Genomic DNA, 12,041 nt, shown 5'->3' on the forward strand with positions numbered 1-12,041 from the left:
TGCCCAGTTCAGTTCTTACTTTGGGGACGACAAATTGCAGAACATTCATTGAACGAAGATTGTGACTTCCTTGTTTCTTTGTTAAAAGACAAGACAGATAAGATGGAGTGATACCCAGAATGGTTTTGTAGATGAAAACATACCAATGATTGAGGCGTCGAGCACATAAAGATGTCCAGTTAACCATTGAGTATAACACACAATGGTGAGTAAGTTAACCATTGAGTATAACACACAATGGTGAGTAAGTTAACCATTGAGTATAACACACAATGGTGAGTAAGTTGGTGATGAATCTCAGTGCCCTGTGGTACACACTATCCAGCTTGTGAAGACAACCAGCAGTAGCATTCATGTACAACACATCTCCATAGTCAATAACAGGTCAAAAGGTTGTTTCCACCTATTTCTGTTTCACAGTAAAAGAAAAGCAAGACTTGTTTCTATAATAAAATCCCAGTAAAAGTTTCAGTTTTTTTACAACATACTGAATGTGCTCCTTAAAACTCAAGTGGTCATCAATTAAAAATCCTAAATATTTAAAAGCAGATACTAACATAATTTGTTGACCATTTCTTGTTAAAATGTTCTCACACAGTGATGATCTTACAGTTTTTGATGTGGTAAAGAGCATACACTTTGTTTTCTCTGCATTTAAAAGCAGTTGAAGATAGCAAAGTTGTTCTTGTACTCTGTCAAATGCATGTTGTAGATATTTAAAAGCCTCAGCAAGAGTGGGTGCTGTGCAGTATATGACAGTATCATCAGCATAGAAATGGAAAGTTGAGTTCGGAATATTCTGTCCAAGATTATTTATGTAAATAGTGAATAATAAGGGGCCCAACACAGAACCTTGAGGGACACCCTTTTTCACTTGCAGTACGTCCGAGGAGGAACCTTCTATCTGAACAGCCTGAGTTCTACTTGTGAGGTAATTTGCAAACCATCCAACTGCTTGCTGAGAAAACCCAATAGCTGAAAGACGTTTGATTAAAATGACATGATCAACAGTATCAAATGCCTTTGAAAAGTCAATAAAGAGGGACAGACAGCACTGCTTCTTGTCAAGAGCTTTAGTTACATCATTTATAAACTTCATAGCAGCAGTAACAGTACTGTGATTTCTACGAAAACCTGACTGAAATGGTGACAGAATAAAATTGGTGTCCAAAAAGTCTTTTATCTGTTCACTGATAAGGGATTCAAGCACTTTTGCCAGAACAGAGTTTAGAGATCGGTCTGTAATTATTTAGATTCTATTTTAGTAGAGCTTGTAGAGCAGGCCTGGGCAATTATTTTGACTCGAAGGGGCCAAATATTGAGAAAACAAATGTGTCTGGGGGCCAGTATATCTGATTTTTAGGAACACTAATACAAAACCTCACAATAATGTCTGATTGAAAGCTAATAACGTTATCACAGACCAACTGAAAAAATGGATGGAATTTTAAATGTTTTTACTGAATGAGAATGAACATGAAAATAAAGAATGTTACAATATTAACTATGAAGGATAAAACAGTGAATATTGACAACATATGAACGTCACACCCCCTCTCCATCCACATATTTTACAATCAAGCCAAACACAACAAAAATGCAACAAACAGCGAAATATGAACATGAACCTACAATCTGATACATCTTCTTCTTCTGTCGTGTGTCTTTAGATTTTCAGCTCTGTTGAGGCGAGCCAGGTCAACGTGTCATCGTCCAGGTCAATCAGATTTTATTTTTTTTATTTTTTTATTTTTTTAAACAAAGTTGTAAAGCTTAGTGATGTATCAGATTCAACGTTGAATATGATACATCACTAAGCTTTACAACTTTGTGGTCAAAATCTCCTTCCACGTCTGTCCCTGACACCCACATTTCAGCCTCTGGAAACACTCTGTGGAAACACTCCCCACCCACACTGCTTGGTACCTCGTCTGAGCTGACTTACATGACCATAGTAACTAATTAGATGACCATAGTAACTAATTAGATGACCATAGTAACTAGTATATCGTGCAAAAGCGCAGATTCCCACCATTGAAAGACTTAGCATGAGAAATGTCCGATAATGGCTTTTTTGCCGATATCTGATATTCTGATATCGTCCAACTCTTAACTACCGATTCCGATATCAAGCGATACCGATATATACAGTGGTGGAATGAACACATTATTATGCCTAATTTTGTTGTGATGCCCTGCTGGATGCATTAAACCAGGGGTGCTCATTACGTCGATCGCGAGCTACCGGTCGATCTCGGAGGGTGTGTCAGTCGATCACCAGCCAGGCATTAAAAAAATAGTCCTAAAAATGAGGGATCATAAATCTTCACTATGACGTCACTTTCGTCACTTGATTGACATTCACGGCACCCGAGGGTCTTCTGAGATGACGCTGGCTGCTGCCAGCTCATTAAAATTACCGACTGGAAGGCGAGAAACACTTTATTTCAACAGACTCTGGCGCCGTACCTGTTGTCAAAACTCCAAAGACCGACTGCACAGTTGCACAATAAAAGCTCTGCTTCATCCTGCCTGCGCTAACAAAATAAGAGTCTCAGAAAGCTGGCGTGCACAAGCTAGCAAGCTACGGAGTTTGCCGACAATGTATTTCTTGTAAAGTGTATACAAAGGAGTACGAAAGCTGGACAAATAAGATGCCAAAAACCAACCACTTTCATGTGGTATTGGACAGAAAAGAGGACTTTTTTCCTCCTCCATTCGAAAATGCGGACGTTATCAGCACCACTGTCTGATTCCAATCAATGCAAGTCATCAGAATCAGGTAATACACCAACTTATATTCTTGTCTTCATGAAAGAAAGGAATCTATATGTGTTAAACATGCTTGTATTATCATTAAACACCTTTAACTTGTTAACAATATTAACTATATGTGTTAAACATGCTTGCATTATCTTTAAACACCTTTAACTTATTAACAATATTAACTATATGTGTTAAACATGCTTGTATTATCATTAAACACCTTTAACTTATTAACAATATTAACTATGTGTTAAACATGCTTGTATTATCATTAAACACCTTTAACTTGTTAACAATATTAACTATGTGTTAAACATGCTTGTATTATCTTTAAACACCTTTAACTTGTTAACAATATCAACTATATGTGTTAAACATGCTTGTATTATCTTTAAACACCTTTAACTTATTAACAATATTAACTATATGTGTTCAACATGCTTGTATTATCTTTAAAAACCTTTAACTTGTTAACAATATTAACTATATGTATTAAACATACTTGTATTATCATTAAACACCTTTAATTTATTAACAATATTAACTATGTGTTAAACATGATTGCATTATCATTAAACACCTTTAACTTATTAACAAAAACATATATTTCATAAATAAGTAAATATAAATGATATATATGAATGAGGTAGATCCCCACGACTTGATCAATTGAAAAGTAGCTCGCCTGCAGAAAAAGTGTGAGCACCCCTGCATTACACAATGTAACAAGGTTTTCCAAAATAAATCAACTCAAGTTATGTAAAAAAAAATGCCAACATGGCACTGCCATATTTATTATTGAAGTCACAAAGTGCATTATTTTTTTTAACATGCCTCAAAACAGCAACTTGGAATTTGGGACATGCTCTCCCTGAGAGAGCATGAGGAGGTTGAGGTGGGCGATGTTGAGGTGTGGGTAGCGCGGGGTGTATATTGTAGCGTCCCGGAAGAGTTAGTGCTGCAAGGGGTTCTGGGTATTTGTTCTGTTGTGTTTATGTTGTGTTACGGTGCGGGTGTTCTCCCGAAATGTGTTTGTCATTCTTGTGTGGTGTGGGTTCACAGTGTGGCGCATATTTGTAACAGTGTTAAAGTTGTTTATACGGCCAACCTCAGTGTGACCTGTATGGCTGTTGACCAAATATACATTGCATTCACTTGTGTGTGTGAAAAGCCGTAGATATTATGTGATTGGGCCGGCATGCAAAGACAGTGCCTTTAGGGCACGCCCCCAATATGGTTGTCTGGGTGGAAATTCGGGAGAATGGTTGCCCCGGGAGATTTTCGGGAGTGGCACTGAAATTCGTGAGTCTCCCGGGAAAATGGGGAGGGTTGGCAAGTATGACTGGGAGACGCAACTGCTCTGTACTTCTCCCTACATTTGTGTACCACTCCGTACAACTTTTTGAAACCAATACCGATCATTTTACGATAATACATTTTAAAGCATTTATCGGCTGATAATATCAGCAGTCCAATATTATCGGACATCTCTACTTAGTATAGTTGAAGACTTACGGCATACTTGCCAACCTTGAGACCTCCGATTTCGGGAGGTGGGGGGGTGGGGGGTGGGAGGCGTGGTCGGGGGTGGGTCGGGGGGCGTGGTTGCGGGCGTGGTTAAGATATATATATATAAGAAATACTTGACTTTCAGTGAATTCTAGCTATATATATATATATATATATATATATATATATATATATATATATATATATATAAATAAATAAAAGAAATACTGGAATTTCAGTGTTCATTTATTTACACATATACACACACATAACACTCATCTACTCATTGTTGAGTTAAGGGTTGAATTGTCCATCCTTGTTCTATTCTCTGTCACTATTTCAGAACACACACATTATACAAATATACATTATAAAATCAATAAGAAAACGGGAGCTCTAATTTGGGAGTCTGAATTAGGATCAGAAGTTCCTATATAAACATTGCGCACTCACGTCGCCTTTTTGTATTGATTACTGCAGCTGTGCACTGGATTCATTCACAAATACAAACTACAACTCACAAACACTTTAGAGTTAGGCTCCACCATCAGAATGTGTACTTAAACTTATAAAGATCACATGGATATTATTCAGTGAGTTGATTCACCAAAACTAACCTGTTATACAGGAGGAAAAAGCACACAGGACGTTTCAATTGTTCACAGACTGGTCGCGCTCATCAGAATGACAAGACACTTCCGGTCTGCAGGTGATAGCATTCAATTGGGAAGAAACGCCCTACTGACCAATGTGAATACTGATAAATGTGTAATGACAGCTGCAAAAACGAATTCAAACCACAAAATAAAATAAATAAATCAACACAAAAATGTGACACATTATGGGTGGGTCACATATGCATGTACAGTAGATGGCAGTATTGTCCTGTTTAAAAGTGTCACAACATTGCTGTTTACGGCAGACGAACTGCTTTACGGTAGACGGAAACTTGACTGCTGTTGTTGTGTGTTGTTGCCGCGCTGGGAGGACGTTAATGAAACTGCCTAACAATAAACCCACATAAGAAACCAAGAACTCGCCCTCCATCATTAGCTGTTTCTATTGTGGGAAAGCGGACGTGTGAACAGGCTGTCAACACGTCACTCAGGTCCGCATGGAGCTGGAGGGGGCGTGGCCTCCAGCTCCACCTGAATTTCGGGAGATTTTCGGGAGAAAATTTGTCCCGGGAGGTTTTCGGGAGAGGCGCTGAATTTCGGGAGTCTCCCGGAAAATCCGGGAGGGTTGGCAAGTATGACTTATGGCCATTAGAAAAGATGAGTGCACATCATAATGGCAGCTACACTTTACATCTTAAACATCTAAATAAATGATTTGGGAATGTCCGGCGGGCCAGATTGAAAAGCTTAACGGGCCGCATGTGGCCCCCGGGCCTTCATTTGCCCAGGTCTGATGTAGAGTGTCGTCTAAATTACATCCAACTTTATTTTCTATAGTATTGTCTCTTGAGAAGATAATACATGTTTGTCACATTTGTACTTGCAAGTAAAGAAGTAAATGTTTCCTCTGCATCTATTCAAGACCTATGACTAGGCTATGTTAACTGGGAAGGACACCAGGCGGCCGCCTTAGCTCACTTCAAAACTTGGGAGAGACGAACATTTTTTGGAGAACATTCCTAAAACACTTGAGCGTTCCTGTTGTATAAAGGAACTTGGACCAGTGGAAACACATTGGCACCCTGGCATTGACATCTTAAGCTCCTGGTAGTCAGTATCCACTGCAGCGGACACCACTGCTTTCCATAACAGAGCTATTTAGGGCCCGCATGGCCCATTGCATAAGGACTCCCTTGGAGTCCTTATGCAATGGGACATAAGGACCTATTGAATTTGTAAGGTTTTATTATTCTTTATTCTTCCGCCGCCACTTTAAACTGTAATTTGACCCACTTAACATGCTTCAAAACTCACCATATTTGACCCACACATCAGGACCTGCGAAAATTGCCTTTTTTTTAAAAAACCGAACCACAAAACTCAAAATTGCGCTCTAGCGCCCCCTACAAAAAGAAAAACTAGACTGCCTGTAACTCCCACTAGGAAGGTCGGAGAGACATGAAACAAAAACCTTTATGTAGGTGTGACTTAGACCTAGATTTAGGTAGATTTAGTATATTCTCGGGCAAAAATCAACAGGAAGTTGGCAATTCCCCCTTCAAGACAAAAAAGTACTAAAAACAGTCACTTTTGCCTCTTTGAGCTGTAATTTGACCCCCTTAACATGCTTCAAAACTCACCGAACTGAACACACACATCAGGACTGGCAAAAATTGTGATCTAATTAAAAAACCTAACACCAAATCTCAAAATTGTGCTCTAGCGCAATTTTTTAATGAAACGCACAAAAAACTGCTCCTCGGATGAAAAAACTGACAAAACTGCCTGTAACTCTCCCTGGGAAGGTCGGAGAGACATGAAACAAAAACCTCTATGTAGGTCTCACTTAGACCTACATTTCATAAATTGACAACCCCCAGCAAAAATCAACAGGAAGTTTGCTATTCCCCCTTCAAAACAAATTTTTTGTAAAAACCGGTCACCTTCCTTCAAAAACTATCTCCTCTGAGCGCGTTTGTCGTTTCGGCTTCAAACTAACACAGGAGAGAGATTAAACCCTTGTGTATAAAATAACAGAACAGCGTTTTAATACCTGCTCCGGTTTTGATTTTATGACCCTTCAAAGACCCGCTGCGCTGATGCTGCTGCGCTGCTGTTTTTTTAAGATGGCTGCTTAAAAGCAGGAAGCACCAACGTGCCCACACAATGCAGACAAGGTAGGTACACTAGACAAAAGTCTTGGGACACTTCAGACTAAAAGTAGACAAAAGTATTGGGACACTTAGGACTAGCACCTGCCAAATACGCGGGCCCGACCAATGCTGCTTGCAGCTTTAATTTCTTCTGAAATTCATAAAAAAAAGAGACACCAAACAAAAATACTGCTTCTTAAAATAAGAATAACTGTGATTTTGGCTTTTTGGAAATGTTAAACATTTAGTTGAATAGCGCTGACCAATGATATTCAAACAAGATACTTAAATGTTGGACTTTGAGACAGTAAATATGAAGGATTTGAAATATCCAGCACTAATATCCAACAACATAATTACTAAAGCAAAATGTAAATGTACAGCACTAATATCTGACAACATTCAACTACTCGGAATTATGACAAAAGGACATCTGCTGATTGGAGTAAGCGTTGCTCTGGTTTGTCGACAAATTGGAAGTTGCTGGCAGTCTTCAAAGTAGCCCAAAGCTGCCACAAATGATTGGAGGGTGCGGGAAGAACTGTGGACACTCTTGTGATTTTGGATCACATCGGACTGTCTGCCCCGCAGTTTTGAGGACCAGTCATAGACTATTTAGAGTGAAAAGCAAATTTTATTTTCACTCGCATACAAAAGGTTCTAACTTGGATTGTTTCCCTGGCTTGGAGACTCTCCCGAAGGACAGTGCGGCGAAGACACAACAAACTCCCGTCTTGTCTCTCATGGACACACACCTGTTGTTGTTGACTTTGGACTATCGACTGCACGACATCAAGGCCGCAGAACAGAGACACACTACGAGCTTACACACACACATGCTTCCACAAAAATATACGCAACACATACACACCCCACCCCCCCAACTCAACACCCTTGACGCAAATCCCATAGGGGTGATGGAAGGATGGTCAGCGCCTGAGAGCTGCGGCCAGCCACCATGGCCTCGCACTGCCTTCCCTCTGTTGCTAGATATCTGGAGATGTATGTTGTAATATGTATATGTGCTTTGCTATGGAGGTTTTTTCCCCATTCCAGACTGGGCCCCCTTAGGAGTCCAGTCTAGATTGTATTTTTTTACTCATCCTTCCCCAGCCTTTTACCTTTTTCCCATCTTTAACGGGGCGCCTTGTGGCGACCCATCAGCGTTCCTGTTCTGTAACCCTGTACACTGTTTGTTTGTCTCATCTTGAACGGGTTTGTGCTGAAACAAAAAGTTCCGTTGTACTTGTGCAATGACAATAAAGACCTATCTATCTATCTATAATTACTAAAGCAGAATTTAAATGTACAAACCCCGTTTCCATATGAGTTGTAAAATTGTGTTAGATGTAAATATAACCAAAATACAATGATTTGAAAATCCCTTTCATCCCATATTCAATTGAATGCACTACAAAGACAACATATTTGATGTTCAAACTCATAAAAAAAATTTTTTTGCAAATAATCATTAACTTTAGAATTTGATGCCAGCAACACGTGACAAAGAAGTTGGGAAAGGTGGCAATAAATACTGATAAAGTTGAGGAATGCTCATCAAACACTTATTTGGAACATCCCACAGGTGTGCAGGCTAATTGGGAACAGGTGGGTGCCATGATTGGGTATAAAAGTAGATTCCATGAAATGCTCAGTCATTCACAAACAAGGATGGGGCGAGGGTCACCACTTTGTCAACAAATGCGTGAGCAAATTGTTGAACAGTTTAAGAAAAACCTTTCTCAAGCAGCTATTGCAAGGAATTTAGGGATTTCACCATCTACGGTCCATAATATCATCAAAGGGTTCAGAGAATTTGGAGAAATCACTGCACGTAAGTAGCTAAGCCCGTGACCTTCCATCCCTCAGGCTGTACTGCATCAACAAGCGACATCAGTGTGTAAAGGATATCACCACATGGGCTCAGGAACACTTCAGAAACCCACTGTCAGTAACTACAGTTGGTCGCTACACCTGTAAGTGCAAGTTAAAACTCTCCTATGCAAGACGAAAACCGTTTATCAACAACACCCAGAAACGCCGTCGGCTTCGCTGGGCCTGAGCTCATCTAAAATGAACTGATACAAAGTGGAAAAGTGTTCTGTGGTCTGACGAGTCCACATTTCAAATTGTTTTTGGAAACTGTGGACGTCGTGTCCTCCGGACCAAAGAGGAAAAGAACCATCCGGATTGTTATAGGCGCAAAGTGTAAAAGGCAGCATGTGTGATGGTATGGGGGTGTATTAGTGGCCAAGACATGGGTAACTTACACATCTGTGAAGGCGCCATTAATGCTGAAAGGTACATACAGGTTTTGGAGCAACATATGTTGCCATTCAGAAACATTACCATGGACGCCCCTGCTTATTTCAGCAAGACAATGCCAAGCCACGTGTTACATCAACGTGGCTTCATAGTAAAAGAGTGCGGGTACTAGACTGGCCTGCCTGTAGTCCAGACCTGTCTCCCATTGAAAATGTGTGGGCGCATTATGAAGCCTAAAATAGCAGAAGGGAGACCCCCGGACTGTTGAACAACTTAAGCTGTACATCAAGCAAGAATGGGAAAGAATTCCACCTGAGAAGCTTCAAAAATGTGTCTCCTCAGTTCCCAAACCTTTACTGAGTGTTGTTAAAAGGAAAGGCCATGTAACACAGTGGTGAACATGCCCTTTCCCAACTACTTTGGCACGTGTTGCAGCCATGAAATTCTAAGTTAATGATTATTTGCAAAAAAATAAAGTTTATGAGTTTGAACATCAAATATGTTGTCTTTGTAGCATATTCAACTGAATATGGGTTGAAAAGGATTTGCAAATCATTGTATTCTGTTTATATTTACATCTAACACAATTTCCCAACTCACATGGGAACGGGGTTTGTACATAATCCAACAATATAATTACTAAAGCAAAATGAGCATATACAGGTAAAAGCCAGTAAATTAGAATATTTTGAAAAACTTGATTTATTTCAGTAATTGCATTCAAAAGGTGTAACTTGTACATTATATTTATTCATTGCACACAGACTGATGCATTCAAATGTTTATTTCATTTAATTTTGATGATTTGAAGTGGCAACAAATGAAAATCCAAAATTCCGTGTGTCATGCAAATTTTGCATTTCCTTTGGAAATCGAGGTCCCAGAGTCTGGAGGAAGACAGGAGAGGCACAGGATCCACGTTGCCTGAAGTCTAGTGTAAAGTTTCCACCATCAGTGATGGTTTGGGGTGCCATGTCATCTGCTGGTGTCGGTCCACTCTGTTTCCTGAGATCCAGGGTCAACGCAGCCGTCTACCAGCAAGTTTTAGAGCACTTCGGCGTGGCGCAGTGGGAGAGTGGCCGTGCGCGACCCGAGGGTCCCTGGTTCAATCCCCACCTAGTACCAACCTCGTCATGTCCGTTGTGTCCTGAGCAAGACACTTCACCCTTGCTCCTGATGGGTGCTGGTTAGCGCCTTGCATGGCAGTTCCCTCCATCAGTGTGTGAATGTGTGTGTGAATGGGTAAATGTGGAAGTAGTGTCAAAGCGCTTTGAGTACCTTGAAGGTAGAAAAGCGCTATACAAGTACAACCCATTTATCATTCATTTACTTCATGCTTCCTGCTGCTGACCTGCTCTATGGAGATGGAGATTTCAAGTTCCAACAGGACTTGGCGCCTGCACACAGCGCAAAATCTACCCGTGCCTGGTTTACGGACCATGGTATTTCTGTTCTAAATTGGCCCGCCAACTCCCCTGACCTTAGCCCCATAGAAAATCTGTGGGGTATTGTGAAAAGGAAGATGCAGAATGCCAGACCCAAAAACGCAGAAGAGTTGAAGGCCACTATCAGAGCAACCTGGGCTCTCATAACACCTGAGCAGTGCCAGAAACTCATCGACTCCATGCCACGCCGCATTAACGCAGTAATTGAGGCAAAAGGAGCTCCAACCAAGTATTGAGTATTGTACATGCTCATATTTTTCATTTTCATACTTTTCAGTTGGCCAACATTTCTAAAAATCCCTTTTTTGTATTAGCCTTAAGTAATATTCTAATTTTGTGACACACGGAATTTTGGATTTTCATTTGTTGCCACTTCAAATCATCAAAATTAAATGAAATAAACATTTGAATGCATCAGTCTGTGTGCAATGAATAAATATAATGTACAAGTTACACCTTTTGAATGCAATTACTGAAATAAATCAAGTTTTTCAAAATATTCTAATTTACTGGCTTTTACCTGTATATATATATATATATATATATATATATATATATATATATATATTGATAGCTACATTTCAAAAACAATAACAAGGAGGAAACTATCTGTGTTGGCCCTGCGATGAGGTGGCGACTTGTCCAGGGTGTACCCCGCCTTCCGCCCGATTGTAGCTGAAATAGGCTCCAGCGCCCCCGCGACCCCAAAGGGAATAAGCGGTAGAAAATGGATGGATGGAATAATAGACAGATGTATCAATTCTGCCTGCAGCAGGCTGTTAACAAGACAACACAGAAAATGATAGTAGGCCATTGTTTACCTTAGTTTGGGACGCCCCAGCGGATAAAAAGCCACCCTCACGAATGGGTGAGCGTAGAACAACCCATTCCCCACTGTTAGTTGGTGGTCTAACAGACATCATGGTGCCACTTTTAAAACATTATGCACTCATTACAGCGACAATGAGCGAATTAGCCGCTAACTACGGAAGCGCTAACGTAGTAGCCTTTGTATTGAAGAGTGTCTTCAATAAACGACTCAAAAGCTCTTTACCTACGTATTAAAAATAGACTGCATATACAACTAGTGGTATGTATATAGTTCTAAACGCGACGTTTATATACAGTGTTTATATACAATGTTGTCCAAACTGCTAGTCAATTTAAACCGTCGCCGCTATGACAACAACAAGTACGGAAAGCGACACAGTTCAAGTCTTAACAACTTTGCCTTTGCGCTACCTGTAATTTTTAGTAAATCAGTATTAATACAAATACACATATTT

General features: G+C 40.0%; 1 protein-coding gene across 3 annotated transcripts in view; it reads right to left on the reverse strand.

The window, feature by feature from the left end:
- kiaa0753 (KIAA0753 ortholog) overlaps positions 1-12,041 on the reverse strand; it is a 75,635-nt gene that overhangs the window by 62,807 nt on the left and 787 nt on the right. For 2 of the 3 annotated variants that reach the window (XM_061973211.2, XM_061973209.2), the window contains exon 1: positions 11,577-11,929. The exons of the other annotated variant lie outside the window; for it this stretch is intronic. In XM_061973211.2, coding sequence (XP_061829195.1) covers positions 11,577-11,678 — 102 coding nt within the window. In that variant the 5' untranslated portion in view covers positions 11,679-11,929. Of the gene's footprint in view, positions 1-11,576; positions 11,930-12,041 lie in introns of those variants that run through there. 3 annotated transcript variants of the gene reach the window in all.

Source organism: Nerophis lumbriciformis, linkage group LG17 (assembly GCF_033978685.3).
Source record: "Nerophis lumbriciformis linkage group LG17, RoL_Nlum_v2.1, whole genome shotgun sequence".
In the NCBI taxonomy this organism is placed as follows: Eukaryota; Metazoa; Chordata; class Actinopteri; order Syngnathiformes; family Syngnathidae; genus Nerophis; species Nerophis lumbriciformis.